The sequence below is a fragment of the Dermacentor variabilis genome, chromosome 4, assembly GCF_050947875.1.
Source record: "Dermacentor variabilis isolate Ectoservices chromosome 4, ASM5094787v1, whole genome shotgun sequence".
Classification (NCBI taxonomy): Eukaryota; Metazoa; Arthropoda; class Arachnida; order Ixodida; family Ixodidae; genus Dermacentor; species Dermacentor variabilis.
Window position 1 is genome coordinate 213,859,686 of NC_134571.1, and position 17,608 is coordinate 213,877,293.

At 44.0% G+C, this 17,608-nt stretch overlaps 2 protein-coding genes across 5 annotated transcripts in view; one reads left to right on the forward strand and one right to left on the reverse strand.

Moving 5' to 3' along the window:
• The window catches only part of LOC142580104 (pseudouridine-5'-phosphate glycosidase-like), a 345,078-nt gene that overhangs the window by 304,137 nt on the left and 23,333 nt on the right, over positions 1-17,608 (forward strand). The window contains exon 12 of the mRNA XM_075690900.1: positions 1,471-1,530. Within this exon, the coding sequence (XP_075547015.1) occupies positions 1,471-1,530 (60 nt within the window). The remainder of the gene's footprint in view (positions 1-1,470; positions 1,531-17,608) is intronic.
• The window catches only part of LOC142580105 (CD151 antigen-like), a 501,150-nt gene continuing 492,045 nt past the window's right edge, over positions 8,504-17,608 (reverse strand). For all 4 annotated transcript variants that reach the window (XM_075690903.1, XM_075690901.1, XM_075690902.1 and 1 more), the window contains one exon: positions 8,504-15,140. In XM_075690903.1, the coding sequence (XP_075547018.1) occupies positions 14,574-15,140 (567 nt within the window). In that variant the 3' untranslated portion in view covers positions 8,504-14,573. The remainder of the gene's footprint in view (positions 15,141-17,608) is intronic.

The following is a 17,608-nucleotide window of genomic DNA, read 5'->3' on the forward strand; positions in this document are numbered from 1 at the left end:
GCATCTGTATTTAGATTGGTAATAAAGACATCAATGAGCGATTCTGTCAGGGCGGTAATACGCGTTGCGAAATTTGTTAAAGTGGTATGATCATCTTATTCCACAGTACTCAAGTACGTTGCCTGATAAGCAGAGAGTTTTAATAAATCGATGTTAATATCACCTCCTATGATTGCCTTGTATTTGTTTTCAGTTATAAACTTCAACAGCTTATCAACGCAGTCAATAAAGGGAACCATGAATTCATTACACAGCAAATGTGACAGTTTGATAATAAGCAAAGGCATTATAAATCTTTAGTGATGATAGAAAGCTCCAGAATACTATGGTACTTCAGTTCATGTTTTGCCAAAATGACCAGTCCACCACCCCGCCTACTCGCTCAGTCCAGGAAGAAGCCATAGTAGCCATCAAGCTGATGTAACTCAGCACTTCACCTATACAAATTCTCATGAGCATGATTAAATCGACTTTAAAGGAAAATGAATAAAGAAGCATTGACAACTCTTCTTATTTTTGTCTGGCGGAGCGAACTTTTAAACGGAAAGAAGCTAAAAGAATGTTCTGGTGTCTATTGTATAAGGGATTTACCTGAGGCGGTTTACATTTACCTGATTTACATTAGCCATTTTCACACCGAAAGAGCCACAAACGTGCAAACGGCAACACTCACTCTATTATATCGACGTCCTGTGCAGTACAGATATGAACTATAGATGAAGGCTCATCCTTTTTTGGAGCGAGAAGCTTTCCGCCGCTTGTTTAGACGAAACGTCAGTTGTGGGCTTTTTTGGTGGTTTCGAGACAGACGTGTGGCTGGTTTCATCCCACTTCGCAGATGCGTTTTGGGAACTGTGAATGCATGTTTGGTGCGCATATATTTTGTCGTGTATTGCGAGCGATTAAAGACATGCACACACGTGTGTGTGTGAACACTAGAATGTATATGATTTTTTTGCTTGCATGAGGCAGCACGCAATGGTGATGTCGCTTTCTTTTTCGGGCGTGACATTACGCCAGCCTCCGTTTCAAGCGATGTGTCAACCTGCCTCATTGATGACACCATGTGATCTATGAACAGCATTTTATGAACGTAAGGGTTTCTTGAAAGCTTCGCCATCAAGTGTACATCTATTTTTGCGTGTTCTTCGTGATCTTCGTAGATTTCTGAAAGACTCGAGCATTTAACAGCGCGTTTACGTGAGAAATGTCGGACACTCGTAGCTTTGTAGGCATGACCTTGCTCAAATATGCACGCATACTCACTTTTCTTGCATTTACTTTCATTATGTAGCATAAGTGAACTACTAAAAACACTTACTACAATTATCGCATATCAACGAGTATAATAATTATTGCTTTAGTATAGGAACCTCGTCCCAACCAGTGCGTGATAAGGGTCGCCTTGCTTCTTGTTTGTTACTAAACAATCATGCAAATAATTTTATTTGTGCTTTTCAAATATTGCAGGTAGTAATTGGAGGATCTGTAGCCGACATCGTCGTCAGCTGCATGGAAAACATGCTTCAGGTGAGGGCTGTTCCAGCTTTCATTAGTGTCTGATTGCATCGCGTTCGAAGAATCCACACTCGTCGTATTCTGCTGCGCGAATTTAGTGCGTATGGTCGCTTACATTCGGGAAGGACGTTAGACACCTGTCGCGTCGACGTTTGTAAAGACTTGCATTTCGTCTGCGGCGATCCTTTCTTAAAGGGGCCCTGAACATCTTTTTATCGAAGGGGAGAAATGCACTTGAAGTGACAATAGGTTATTTCAGAAATACTTTGCCGCGATAAGTACTTCACTGCATTCAGCAGAAGCGGTGTTATTGATAATCAAACACGGCCTTAGCTGTGCTCCCGTTCCTGCTTTAATGCCATTCACTGCGAAGACTAGGGCGCAGAGGGGCGTGCCCACAACGCTCCGCCTTCTAAATGTCACCGTGGCCCGCAGTTCAAATTTCATTTTGGATCTTAATGTAGACGCCACGACTTCCGCCTTTGATGCCTACGACGCGCTAAACATAAGCAAAACGTGGTTGTCCTCAGCGAGCCGCAGTGCGCTTAGCCAGTGGACTCGTGATAGCACCCCGCGGCAGCCTCGGTATTTGCATCATGTAGCCGACAGCAACTTCATGTTAGCTATCGGCATATAGCAGTCGCCTAAAGGAATGACGAAATAGCGCGTCCGATGACCAAATAGTGCGTCTAGAAGAGAGCGAGGATAGGGCTTTCGGTTGAAAGGAGTGCTTGACGGAAAGGTGACTTCACGATCCGCTTGCAAGCTCCATGCACAGCGTACGACAGCAAAATTTGACTGAGACGTTCACAGCAGCGTATGCTACCCACCGACTATGTTATTTCACTAAACTCGAGGGGCGGTTAAATGCCCCTTAAAAGAGAAAACGCTCTCATGCCTGTGCCCATGTATCACGTATCACCGACGATCATACGTATCGAATCCTTGGACTGTCTGAGCACACGTAGTTTATGGTTAGTCATTATGAAACGGACGTTCAGGTATCTGGATTCACGTATGTCTTCAAGCGGGGCATCGAAAATTGTGGCTGGGACGGGTTTCATAATTTGTGTCGTCCCTATGGCGTAGCCAAATATTTTATATTCACCATCTGCGCCATGTGCCACGTATTCCGGATTCCCTCACGTCTTGTCTGATGGTTACAAGAATTATTTAAATGAGGGCGCAGACAGGACTCTAGGCAGGACTCTAGCGTAACGTAAGTGTCAATCAGTTTACTTTCATATTGCCTAGCTCTCTGAAGATCGTGAAAGTCAAGGACCTGCATGGAAGCTTTCCGCAGCACCGCGAGCACCTAGCACTGGCGCTTTCAAGTGTTTGTGCGTAATGTGCTCATGCAGGGCGAAAATGCAGTAATCGGAGCCCATGTGCCTATCTACTGCGCGTGAGAAGGACATGCTCCTCTTTCGTTTGCGCCAATGTTTTCTTGAATATTGCTTTGAGAAATCACGTGTATTACAGGAGATTTGATAATCGTTTCAATGAAGTCGTGGAGGTAGCATTCTAGGATACGCTCGCTTAGCTTAATCTGTGCTTGCTACGCCTGAAGTATGACGCAAAATGTCAGAACATGGATGAATTGTCTTTTTTGCCTCTCCCGATATGCCGAATGCGATGAACGAGAAGTTCTGTCGTCTTCTGCCCGCCAAATTATTGGTACCCCATCTTGCCTTTGGTTACTACGCAAATTCTTGCAGCCTAACTCGTTTCGCTTCACCGCATGCTTGGCCCGAGGTCATGTAGAGAAATGCTCTGTTGACAGGGGTGTTTCCGTTGTTAGCGAGCATTGACAGTATCAACTTCTAAACGCGGACGGTCTAGTGCCAAACAAAGACGTCCACTTTTACCAATGTGTCAGATTTATGGCCGTTGCCTGTTTCTCGGCCAGTGCGAAAAAGTCACACGAGAGTGCTTCATAAACATTCCATAGATAAACGTTCGTTTCGTCAATACGCACGCCCCTCTGCGAGTACACGTGAGTGCGGTGTAGTGCTACGTAATATTTTAGGACCCGAGAAAATCTTAACAAATGTACTCGCGCGTGCCCCCCCCCCCCTCCTTCCAGCACCCACTGCTAAGAATAATAAAATAATGTGCTCAAGTCGTAGCTGGCAAATGTTATGACGTCGCTCAGTCGGCGAAAACATGACGCACAGTTGGGGCAAAACCCTTGTAATAATCAACGTATTCATCGTTCTTTCTGTATGGATTCAACGCACTTGGAGTTAAAATTTGAGGGAGGTGCCAAATATAATGTTCTTGAAACAATAGTCGGTAGAATTCAGCTTTACTTTCTATTCGAAGCAATGTTTGCTCAAGACGGTTCAGAGGTCATCCAGAAAGACCGCCTTTGCTTAAAGCTGTGCTTGAGGTGCAATGAGAACCTGCGTTTAAATAGCGAAGTAGGAGTTTACCCCAACCTAAAGCTTCCTGATAAGTCTGCATAGAGAGGCCTGCAATTTCAAAAGTTATGGCGCCACGTTCTAATGTTGACTCCAGCGGGCCAGTGGCGGCACACTTCGGTGGCCAAACGTGGCGAAGCTTGAAATCAGGTGAGTGTTTTGCACGCAAAGCGGCGCCACCATCACTGCGAGCCGTCGTTTCCCGAAACTATTCTCTGGCACAATCCAAAACGCCGGTAGAAAATGCGCTTTAGAAACCGTTTCTCCAAATATTCATGAATACGTGGAATTATTGGCATCTTTCTGAGTATTTTCGTTTTGTCATCAGAGATGTGCGTTTCTGTTAACTTCGAGGTCGAAGGCAGTATCCTAATTGGCAGAAATTTACGGGATTTTGGGACAAACAGGTGACTTATTGGTTAGTGTTGTGCGTTGCTAGAATGGACAAGAAAAACACTTTACGGAGAAATACATTCCCATTCTTGAGCTCAGTCCTTATACAAGGTAACGCAGGCGCTTAACTGTAGGTGTGCTTGCAAAATTTTGTAGAGATTTATTCGTTTTGAGATCTTTACGTCGTCTTTGCTAGACTTGGCGAATTAGTTGATTTCTGGGTGCGTTGAGATGCGATATATCAACTTTACAATAGTTTCTTGCAATAGAATGCTATTCGTATAGATGTTACTTATGAGTATCGCGTACTTTATTACCCAGACTTGTCGCTGCAGTACATGTGCGGCTTTCTTAAAACAGCTGCCAAGCTGCAACCTAAGTAGAAATATTTCACTACGAGGAGTACTAGAGGAAGCACAGTTCGTCCTACGATGATTATCTACAGCAAGCAATTCTTGCACTTTATTGCCCCCGTAAAAGGGAATAATCACAAAAACAAGGCAAACAATTTTACCATGCCTGAGGAAAATTTCAACATTCGCTACTCTCAAACTGCAGTATAAGTTCTCGTGGAAAAAGTGTCAGTTTTATACTGATATTTTATTAGCACAAATTGCAAGACCTCATTATGTTATATTGATTGTATTCCTGCTTCAGCAATGATTTAGCTTCCAAACTATCAACAATATTATTTGCTTCTTTTTAACTATCTTCTTATTATGAGTTTTCCCCTCTCTATATGAAGCCATTTTACGACATTATTGTGTGATCTGAGCAAAAACAAGGGGCTTTCTTGCTCTATTTCTCACCTGTGTGTTGAGTGATGGAACACTTGCTGCTTTGCCGCCATTTCTCCCATTTCTTTCTTTGGGCCTCGGACACTATTGAACTACTTTTTTTCTAGCCTTTCGTACTGTGTCCACATCTTCCGCATTGTTACGGGAAACAAACTTTCAACATACCATTCTTGCGCATCAATATTTTGCAATTCTTTGCGCACTCATACGCCACCGTACTCTCCATATTGCCACAAAAGCTACTGGCAGCATCTTTACACGCAGGAGAATGGTTTTTCTCAGCCACTGATAGAATGTATGCTATTTTCTTGTTAACTGTTGTCAGTATAATTTGCAGTCTTGGAACTCCTTATTTATTACGTTCCATTAAACAGATTGTGCTTTTAGATCTATACCACTCCCATAAGATGGACTACCCCACTCCGTGCAGACATAATCTTTATGTTACAGCGCTACTACTGCCGGGAGAAACGTAGGCAAAGAATAAATAAATAAAAAAGTAAATTGAGCATCACGTCATTTTTTGCGCACAGACTCTGTTAAACAACTTTTCAGCCGTCGCGCAAGGTAAATTCATGCCGCTGAGGCTTATAAAGGAGATAACCGCGACGGAAACTCAAGCAAATGGCGTCCTTCTGTTGGGCAATACAGGTGACAGTAATCTAGCTACTGATCAAGCACATGAAACAATGAACACAAACAACATAACTTGGAGCACGGGAATGCGCACTTTTATTCCGGTTAATCTGAGAGCACAACAGTTCACAAAAAGATTCTCCAGAACTCCCTGCGCTCTACTCTCAACAATAGCTGTAAATATTTATAGATATATGTTTATATATTCGTAAGCAACAGTGTTCAAGGCGCAAAGCTCTTCATTCCAGTAGTGACGCGGCAAAATAGGCGCCCGCTCGAGGAAATTCTGGGGCGATGAATGCACTTCGCATCTTGCCGATGCCAAGCTATATATGTACAGGGCATTGTACTCACGAGTCTACCCTAAACTTAGAGTTCACTTTCTTTTTTACAAAATATAACGTGCTTACCTACAACCACGTCTGTGCTAATTCTACCAAGAACAATGACAAGCAGCTAAAGCGAAATGGCAACACACGCACACAAAAAGAAAGGAGCATAAGCGAGAGATAGTGCACTTTGTTGTGCCGCGTAGCGGCCGAAAGAGACTTTGCAAGGCAGCGGCTTCTTCGCCGTGTGAGCTATCCATGTTTGTGCCCTTGTGAATAAACGAGAGGCACCTTCCATGTGTGCGAACCACTTCGACACGAGCCTGGCGCTAGGCAGCACCTGCGACTTGCACCGGGCACTAATTTTTCTGTACACAACAAGACCCCTGTCTCTAACTACAATAGCGAGAGTCCAGCGTCGTGACATCTCGGCTCAAACCACGACTCTGCAGTGAAATTTCCTCCGTCTCGGCATTCCACAACGCAGTTACTGAGCCCTTTCAAAGAACAAAACAAGCTCTTTCTTCATGGAATGCTTCAGGTGTGTAAATGTTTGTCAGAAAGCTTTGATTCTTGCCTGCCTATCACTGGACTTAGTGGCCATAGGAAGGAACTAGAAACACTAAAGCACAAATAAACCAAACGGATTACAGTACAGCAAAAAGCGTAATGGGTGTTTTCTCCGTGTAATTGCCGGAGTGACTCGGTTATTTTCTTAAACGACAACCTTATCACGGAGCTTTAGGCTCAAAGATGTGTTAATTACGTAGCTGACGCACTATTCTACCTTCTTGTCACTTCAAATCCCTGCAAATTTTAAGATACCACTCTATGAACAGGCGGTCATAGTAACTCCTCACATTAATGTATCACTGAACATAGTGAACCGACGACGACGTCCAATGAAACACCATTGATATAAAAGGCTCGCGTTATGGTAAAGAACTGCGGCTCCGTGTTGCGTTCTTGTGTGCAGGTGCACATTGCCAAAAAGCGCGGGAAAGCATCAGTACAAGAGTGCTATAGCCAGAGCACTTATTTATGTCGCCCTTTCTCCTGAGGTGCTCGTCAGCAATAGACCTTGCGCCTGGTACGTGAGATCTGCAAAAGTAAATTTGCAAAGTGATATGATCTTGAGTATAGATTATGCGACACAATTTCTTTAATACTCCACATATTATGCTACCCCTTTATACATATATATATATATATATATATATATATATATATATATATATATATATATATAAAATTGGGTGGAAAGCTTCAATACGAATGAAATTGTTTTGCAATATTAATAACGTGCGAAACAAACATTCAAACAACAACGATGTGTCGGAAGCATTCTCTGCGTAGCATTGAAGGCCCTGCTCGTTTTGTAGCGAATTTAATGCATTGATTCTGGTTTTAGGTCGGAAAACAGCATCATGTTGCTGTCTCATTTGAAAAATTGTCAGGAAAACGAACAATTCAACAAAATTTCGGTGAACTATGAAACACAGAAGTGCAGAGTTGCTATTCGCAATACTCATGCAGAAACCCTGCTTGCTAGGCTAAGGTATAAAGGGTAATGATTAGCTCCTGCAACGATAACCTTAACACAGGCATTACGTTCTATTGCACGATATGTCGTAACCCTATGCCATCTTCATCTCGAGAACACCAGCGACCTCCCCTCGTTGACCCTGTTTTCCACTTGGTAGGTAGAACAATGCACGTGTTGCTTCGATACACTGCTATGATATTTCTCGAAATAGCTATTTGCTCTTCCAAGGGGTTGTAAAAGCGCAATCGTAAACTCTGTCATGGTTTCTTTGTGTGACCAGGTGGACCTATTATGACTCTTCTAAGCGGTATTGTCGGTTATTTTAACACAAAATTGGGTCACGTGAACGTGTCGTCAGAGCGATGGAATTCATGTGGTTACCTACTAAACAACCATACCTCGTGATCTAGAGATATCGATGCCTTAGGGAGGCCACTATCTCATATTGCGAATAAAAAAGAAGCAAATGGCTAAGACAAATTTCTACCTCTGCACGTCGCCAACACATCGCGGCGTACCAAACGATACCAGTTTACTGAATCCCCCACGCAATTACAACACAGTGAAGTACAGAAATTGACTAAGCGACCTTTAGGAATTGCCTTGTGAAAGCTTTATTTAGCCTTAATATGAATGCCTGTAGTGGGCATCTCCATCCTTTAGATCCACTATCCAACGCTTTCTGCAGCTATTCCTCAACATATTAAATAATGCTACCGTCACACGAGGTAAAATAAAACCGTGACCTCTTCTTCATACCGTGTGGTGATAACTTCTCAGCGAGTCTGCGACTAGGGGAGGGTTTTCGAAAAGCATTTTGGATAAACAGAAATATGCAATAATTTAACATAGCCGTCAAGGTGAAACGGGTCCGTCACTTTTATTGAAAGAGGCAGAAATAATTTGTAAGTTGACGTTGTTTATCCATGATAAGAACTAAAAAAAACAAATAACGAAATCGCGTGTAAAAGTCATGAGCTGAACTCATCGTGCGTGACTGATTCGGCAGGCAAGCAGAGATGGTTTCATGCAGGTTTTGGTTACATAATTTGAAACCTTAAATGCCCTTTTGAATGAACTATTAGATATTGTGCTTTCATTAGGGCCACATACGTCGAAGGAAGATTGACAGCTTGCCTGATATAATTGCCTGACACAAAGCTAGAATTTTTGGGAGCAAAATGAGACAATAAACAGCACCTTATTTTCTCTATTGTCCATCTGCAAGCCCAACTTTCTTATCATCCTTGGGCTAGATCTCACAAGTGCAGTAAGTGAAAGTTAGAAATTATATTTCCCATTTACGCAAAAGTTCACTTATTCGCACGTACTTGGAAGATACCGACAATAATGAAAGCTTTCCTGGGCGTCCAAATTTTATTCTTTTGGGAAGTCGACACGTCCTCTCTGCGGCAGAGTGTCATGGGTGATCAGCGCGTAGACATGTGGTGTAAGTCATCCCGGTCCGTTCCAATGAAAGTATGTGGGACGGCTGCCAGATATTGGAAGTACATACGCGAATAACTCACATGCATTTAATGCGATGCGCTATTAAAAACACAGCTTTACTTATCACCTGCGTTGAACTTTTGAATTGAATTAGAGAAGGCTTCTGTCTGGTATAAACGTTTTAACAAGAACTTTCCTTCACGTGGCGAATTCTCTTGTCGAAACGCTCGCAACTCATCTACGCTTGCATTACTTTTTCTTGGTCTTTATAATATTACTCTTCACCCTATTGTTCATCCAATTATGCCTTAATGCTTTTCCAATAATAAAGTAACTCTTTCCCAAAACCCACGTGAAAATTAGGAACCTAGCTACCATTGTAGAAGACGTGAAAAATGGGTTGTTTTACACTTGCTATAGTATTTCAATCATAACCATTTTGCGCACAAGACAGTTTAGCGGAAGGAGAAACGCATTTAAAAGGTGAAAACAGATGTTATGACCAGCGTCATCTGAAGGCAGTAATTTTTGCCATGAGGATTCCTTATGTTACGTGAATTTCTTAAATGGCTTATATTGCAAATATGATTTTAGCAGCGAACTGGGGCGAAACTATAACCTCTTTGTTGCTGCTAATTATGCTCGCTGTATTACCACAAGTGTGATTACATTACCTTGTGATGAGAGCAAATTCCATTTGAAATATCAGCGGGCTCACATATCGTTTTAACGGTCCCGAAGCCTTCATTGTGCTCCGTGTCTACTCGAGGCACAACTAACAGCTTTCTGACGTGAAGGACTCGAGTAGACGGTGATCAAGATTTCTGAGCATAGAGAGTTCGGTCTTAATATACGTTAAGCACTTGCGTTCTGGTACGAAATTTCTGTAGTGTGTGTATGAGTATGTCGACTGCGCCTCGTTTAAGGAAATAATCTAGATAGCTGCAGAAACACTGCTCGAGTTGCCACAGAATGCGAGTCCTGACTTGGTTCATAAATATGTTCTAAAGAACGCTGGACATCCATTTTTCAGAACAACGTTCTTTCGGCATGAGAAATGTGTAACGACTGCGACATATGTGTCTAGTGTCAAGGTCACACTTGAAACTTCCGTTTTTTTTTAACAAGAATGTTTTCTCAGGTTCTACTTTCTTCCTTGAAGAGTTGTCCCTGATAGCAAGAAACTTCTCACGCTACGGCTTCTCTGTTCAGTGGTATAGAAAACCCGTTGTGTCACAGTGTCTGCATTTATAGCTCATTCGTGGTGACAATTTCTAGCGAAGACAAGAAAGCTACGGATATGATACGTGCTCACGGAAACATTGCGCGCTGCCGGAAAAGAGCAAAGTGCAAATAAGCACTCACAAGCGGATATTAACAAACGAGACATTACGGGAAGCACTGAGAATTTGGCGAAGATGAGCTTATGTTTGCTTCTTTTTTGGAGGACTGTCAATAAAGTGAGGTGGAGGCTAGGCTCCCGTGGAAGCGAATAACAATGTCAAAGCGAGCCCCTCTTACGGGTGCAGAGAAACAACTCAATAGCTCTTGGCACAAAGCACATAGGGCTCCCACAAGGACTCGATTACTTAGATTTTCTGCCGCGCTTGACTTTGACTGAACATTGCTGACGTAAGGTTTTAATGTTCAGTCAGACACTGTGAATGAAGTGGGAAAGACGATGAATTCACGAATCTTCTCGGAAACGATGTCTTCTTGCCCGTGCGGTCATTGTTGTATGAATAGGTCCTCTGCAGTCTTTGCTGCTCACCGATTCTTTTGAGTGTCTTAGTGGTCACATGGCATGCCTGCATCATTCTTGCTGACCGGCAACACTGACTTGCTTCACCATTTTTCTATTTCCAACATTATATCATATAAGCATATTTAAAGCTTCGACCTAGTTGATCCTTTACCGAACAGCGCTTGTATGGCATATTAATTTGCTCCCGTCCGCGTCTTCACTCCATGGTCCACGCTAACTGATTATTTCCGTCGTCGTAAGTAGGGGGCCTCCCAGAGCTTCCCATAATGGTACTAAACTTTCTTTTGCCCTGTTTTTAGAAGAATTCATCGTACACAGTTTAGTGGCAATACCAGCGACTGCTCGCTCGTAAAATCGCCGTTGTTGTAGTAGTAAGACTGCGCTCGATTGAAACATGTTTGAGATATGTACGAATAAACGAGCATTCTTATTTCTGATGTCATGCAATTTGGCACAAACGAGCAAGTTCAAATTCATCTAGCTGGAAGATTGATCAAAGAAAGGACTCAAGCCAGTCTGATATATAAATAAGAAATGACGTGGAGTTTATACCACTGCATGCCTAAACGTTTTCCTCCCCTTGAAATCCCTACGAGCTATAATTATGTTTCCCGGACTGTCTCAATTCACACTTCCCACTTACTTAAAAGACCCAGACACGCCTTTTGAATATACGCCGATAAGTTTCTGGACTTGGACTATATTTTTTTGTTCGTTCAACTTCTTTCTGTATTGCTATTTTTCATGCCCCGTGGCAAAGCAGGCTTACATACAAAAAGAAAAAAATAGTACAGATTACTTCGTTTGCCCAACTTCGTAGGCAATGACAGCGAGCAAAATCAAAAGTTTTACACCATGCAGCGCTTTCAGGTATGCCAGCTGCTATTGTATGTCATATCGTGTTCAGAGTTTTACAACTGCCACGGTACACGCGCTTGCGTTTTCCTATGACTTTGACACATTTCTGTGCCAACGGGAACAATACAGTGAAGAATGATCGCAAGATTGATCCCACGTAGTCGGAGGCCTTCGTAACCCATTGTTAATGCGACGTCAATGGCGTCTATATGATTTCCAGAGATGATTCTTTGCTCACTTGTTCGCAGAGGGCCGTTTTTTCTTTGTATTCCATAGGCATGTTTTTCCTGCCAAGCTTTTCAGAGAAGCTTTTACTGCATACATGCTATAAATAAGCCTCAGTGTCTCTATGATTCTTTCGGATGCGTGGTCCTTCTAATGCACACTAGTCCTCATTTATCCGACTCACTCACCGACGTGCCCCAATCACAGAAGATTCGCTATAGCCAAAATCTAGCCATGTAGTCCCAGTAATATGACGGCATTTTGCCAGAAGTTATCGCGAATTGCAATTTCGTGTTAGATTCCACAAGATTAAGTTAACGTTCCCCTAATGCCCCTCGCCGTCGCACAAAACATTTTCTCAGTAACTGGTCGCGACGTATCGCGCGCCACAAGTCTGTCACATCTTTTTAGCGTTATTTGTGAGCTTAAATGTACCCCATTTATTCTATGGATTTTTTCTGATTTTTCTGATTACATTGGGGGGGGGGGGATCTATCATACGGGAACAGTAAACTAAGTGAAGGTGAATATTGCTTAGGTGGCATAAGTTTGTGCAGGAAAATAAATGAAAAACATAGTAGGAGGTTGCGAAACCTGGTTGCGCATCCCGCTTGTCGGCGGTGACGACCGCGTCGCTGCCATTTGGCTGAATTTACGGCGCGCTCACTCCCACTTCCAGCACCACATAGCAAAAAAGTTTTCAGCTCATTCTCAGTGGGCATGTTCTAGAGATTTCCTAGCGGCTCCAATACTTGTGGAGGAATTGTACTATTTATATCATGCATCGGTTAGACTCATTGACACCGGAATGAACATAAACATAACGATAAACACTGTAAGAACAACATTGTGTTCTCGTAAACTTCGTGCATGCCTCTACATACAGAATACATGCAAAATTTACCTACAACATATTCTTCATGGTAATATGAGGTCCTACGCTACAGAATGGAATGTCGCTGCATCAAACATGACAGCAAAGCCTACTCTTCATGCAACCCGCCTGAATGAAGCAAACGCAGGAATCATATCAGTTTGACGTGGTCGTCTGAACATGTTAACCACCGTGTCAAAATCATAAAGGCGCGAATCTTTCCCGATACTGTGATATCTGTTATCTGTGATATAGTTATCTGTGATAGCGTCACTCGCCCACTTCCGCAGTTTTATCAACTCTTATATACCATTATGTCGTGTTTTCTTGCCCTACAGTGGAGTGGGAATCAGAAATTAAACATCTTTGATAATCACACATTGTTGTGAATGGTATTTCCGGAAGTTGAACGAATCTTCTGTTTATCGTTCTTTATAACTTCTTAGAAACATTGAGCAATTAAACCATAGCGGGATGATTAGGTACGTAAAATTGTTGTAGCCAAGAAGTGATGATTATTCTACGATTTTAAAGTCTGGCATAGAATGGCTTTCTCCAACTTTGTCATTCTCAAAAGTAAACAGAGCCCTTTTTCGCTGAATAACACATGTTACCTAATATTAGTCTTCGCGACAGCTTCGGTAATACTTTGCTTTTTTATCCTCCGTCCAACTCTTAAGGCCAGTGTATGCGTACGCCGTCCGCACAAGATCGCAATTGTGAGAAGAGAAACGAGCGAAAGCTTCAATGTAGCAAACACTCCATGCTTGTCTACCCAAGTCCATTTCAGTTCACAGTGATAGCAGCAACCATCAAGAGTACACGCACCATAACAAAAGTCAGCTGCTGCACTACACGTCACAAGCCTCGAGGAGTGCACTGCCGGAGCACAGCCTGCACGGGAGAAGGCCTGCACCGAATTCTTATTCGACGCCGAACAGCATCAAGAGATGGAGCCAGCGCAGTTTTTGTCTGATACTGTAAATGCAGGATTCCAGACGCTTGTTTTCTCATACTCAAAAGATCCCGTGGACGTGCACTATAACAAGACATTTTTTTCCATGTTTCTTCTCGTGAAAGAATCTCACTTTGCTTCTGCATTTCTTCTGAACAGTGTGCCTCTATGTAAACGCACGCACTGTCTTACATTTCGGGTTCACATTTGTTGTCACCTGTTTCTAGTTAGACAGTACTCGTGCTTTGTCTTTATGTGGTTTCTGAAATAAGGGAGCCGTCCAAAGGCACGCAGAAACCACACAATTTTTTTGTTTCATTTTCAGGCGTAGGCTGCATGTATGAGTAATTACACTTCGTACAGCCATATTTAGCGATGTCAACCCTAATCTGCCTCATTCCTCCCTGTCATTTACAAAGTTATTTATATATTCACCTTATCACACTGTTACACTGACCATGGCGTTAAGTGCGTTAGCCAAGTCACGACCATGCAGCTTAAACATATTAGGCATTCGACTGTACTATGACCCACCTCTTTACTTCGGTGTAATGTAATCTCAATTTATGCACGCAGACTCTGCAAATCATGAGCATACTAAGCAATGAAACTTGTTCGGCACAAGGTTCAGTGGCCGCATCACGCTGGCCAGAGCGGCACCTTGTGGCGGGAGCAACACGGTAAGCCGTTCTGACTGGATCGTGCAATCTATCTTGTCCCATAAGCGCATGGTGATCACTGTGAAAGCCCATCACGAAGTTCTGAATTTCAGTGCGGCTTCTCCCGTGGGGGCAGCGCTACCGCATCACACAGGACTGGACTTGTGGTGGCACTCGTCGTAAGGCGCGTCGTTGTTGTTCCCATTCGACGGCTTGGTCCGCTTTTCGAGAAGCAGAGCCGAATCTCCTCCTCCGCCGCCTCCTCCTCCCTTGTGGCTGCCGAAGGAGCCGCGCGAGGAATCGACGGGGCCCTCGGCGCACCCGGAAGGGTCGCTGCTCAGGATGCGTATCTTCTGGATCATCTCGCGGATCTCGTACCGCAAGATGCCGAGGAAGCACAGCTTCAGGAAGGCCATCACGCAGAAGCCGAGCACACATAGTAGGTCGGCGCTTCGCTGCAGCCACCTCAGGAGCGCCTCGTGACAGGGCGCGCGGTACGCACCCGTGCCACGGTCCAGGCACGTCGCCTGGGCCCGTGCCGCCGGGCAGCAGGAAGCGGGCACCTGATGCCTCATCCATGGATGGGCCATGCGCTGCTCGCGCAGCCAAGCGGTGGCGTTGTAGTCTTCGGGTCCGTCGACGCCGCAGCAGCGCTGCTCGGCCTGCAGCCGGTCCCAGAGCAGTCGGTAGCCCGGACGAAGGCCGTAGCCGTCCTGCAACCACAAAGGAGCGCTGTCGGTGTGTCTGTGTGCGCGAAAAAGCAACTTGCTGTAGAGGGCCCTCTAGAAAGCGGTCTACCTCAAAAACGTTTCAAAAAGGTTTCGAGAATGAATGAATAAATTCTTGGGTTTTACGTGGCAAAACTACGATTTTGTTACGAGGCACGCCGTAATGGAGAACTCGGGTTTAATTTTGACCCCCAGGGTCGTGCTCCCAATGCACGGGACAGGGGCGTTTTTGCATCGCGCTGCCATCGAAATGCAGCCGCCGCGGCCGGGATTTGGTCCCGTGACCTCGTGCTTAGCAGCAAAAGCTTGCGTAATAGCCGACACCGTAGCAAATAAAATGTCTATGACGCGAGAAAGCTCGCTACCTCCGTCAGCAAAGGCTGTCTCCAGTGGTGTTGACCAGCGCCCGCATGCGATATGCCTGCCATATCAGAGACGAGGGCCCATTCAGTAGAATGACTTGTTTTTGGCCTAATTGGTGTTTGCTTACCCACACAATTTAGCGCGAAGGCACGAATATAAACAAGAGACACAGCGCACTTCCCAGGCCCTACTAGCAACTTTACTAACAAGTTGATAGTACCGCCTGTGACGTGGCCTTTGTCTCGTCTTTGTATTTATGCCTTCGTGCTAAATTGCGTTAGTGAGAGACCACGTCTTCCTGACAACCCCCGCCACCACATTATTTTTGGCCCCCCGGCGAGTTTTCAGAGTGAAATATTGCTAAAGCGCGCGTATTTTAACAACTTTCTCGTTTGAAGTGGCGACAGAAAATTACGATTCGCGAACATGACCAATTGATCTTGCGTAACTAGGCACTCAAGAGCTATGCAATTTAACTTGGCGAAAAAGCAGGTGTGATAGTGGCATTTCCATCTCCGAATAAATTGTGAAGAATCTCCACTTTATTATCTCCGATAGACAAAACGACACAACGCGAAGTTAAGCGTCGCCATCAGTTGCTCCCATGGGCGTGTTGTCTATGATGTTCCATCATCATGTGGCACGTTGTATGTTGGACAGACACGTCGGCGCGTGAACATTCGCCTGCGCGACCATGCAAGCAATGTTAACCGAGAACGTACCGTTACTTGGCGGCCCACTGTCGCACGTGCGGATGCAAACCGCAATGAGACCAGTATGATGCACAAATCGAAGTGAGAGAGAACGAGGGCGATTGCCGAAATGGCAAAGCTCAGGCGGTGCCGGATTGGTCCGCAGCGTGGCGTCGATCCACGTTCGAAATGAACTAGCGTTTCTGAGTCCTATCCCAGCGAGTGCCGTGCCGCAGTGCGGTGGTGGCAATGATGCCGTAGTTCCTCCTCCCTCTTTTTGAGTATTGTTTTCCTGCTATATACAGTCGTGATGCTTTCAAATAATTTTTAGCCGATAGATAGCGGAATGTGGGTTCTGACGCAGCAAAACTAAGCGGAAAGAAGAAGAGACAGAAAAAGCGCCACCTTTCAACTTAATTTAATACATAGAAACACCCGCATTAATACAAAGAAACGCTCGTAGTATTAAATGACGCCCGAAGTACTGTGCATCCCAAGTTGTCAACAGGCCATGTCGCCACCTTCCTGAAAGAACGGCAGCTGTCATTGCTTCAGGCTGACAAGGAGGGCGGCTGTGTTGTCATGCCTACTTCACTCTTCCTAGATAAGTCACCTCACGCCATTGGTAAAGATTTTGTTTCCACGCCAGCTTCTGCGCCGAAGGTGAATAGATGTGATGCAGCCTTGTGCAAAAACTGCACTTCCAGCGCCTCGGCAAGTCTGTTAGCGAATGTAGGTGCACTAGCTTAGAAGTGTTCTTCACGGTTAAAACGCACAATCCCGATGTGCCATGTAGATCCATTGTAACGCAGCACAGCACCTGGATGTTTTCTGTCATTCAGTTTTCGCTAAATAATCTCAAAAAGCTTTTTTTTTATAGATTTTTCACTAAGAACTCCACTCAAGTCACTGATTTCCTAAGTAGCAGACAAGACATTGCCTTTGCATTATCATTTGACGTTGACAACCTGTTTTATGCCATACCGCATAATGAACTGTTGTCTTGCGCAAAAAATTCATTGAAGATGATGACGGTGTAGATTGTCTTAACTTTACCGGCCTGTCCATTGAAAATTTTATATCACTCTTAGATTTTTACCTTGGCAAAACTTTTATTTCATTTAATGAAGAAGTTTTCTTGCAAATTAAGGGGGAACTTGCATCGGCTCATATGTCGCGCCTGTTTTGTAGATTTTTCTTTCATCTATTAACCGTATTTTATAGACTGATTGACGCGAACACTGTCTTCAATATTTTTAGATATGTTGACGATTCCCTTGCGGTTTAGAAACGTTCTAACTCTGTGACTATATCTTATAGTATACATTCGGTTTTATCCTTCACTCTAAAAACTAGAGAGAGAATCGCAGGACTAAAGGGGCCGATTTATTCATCAAA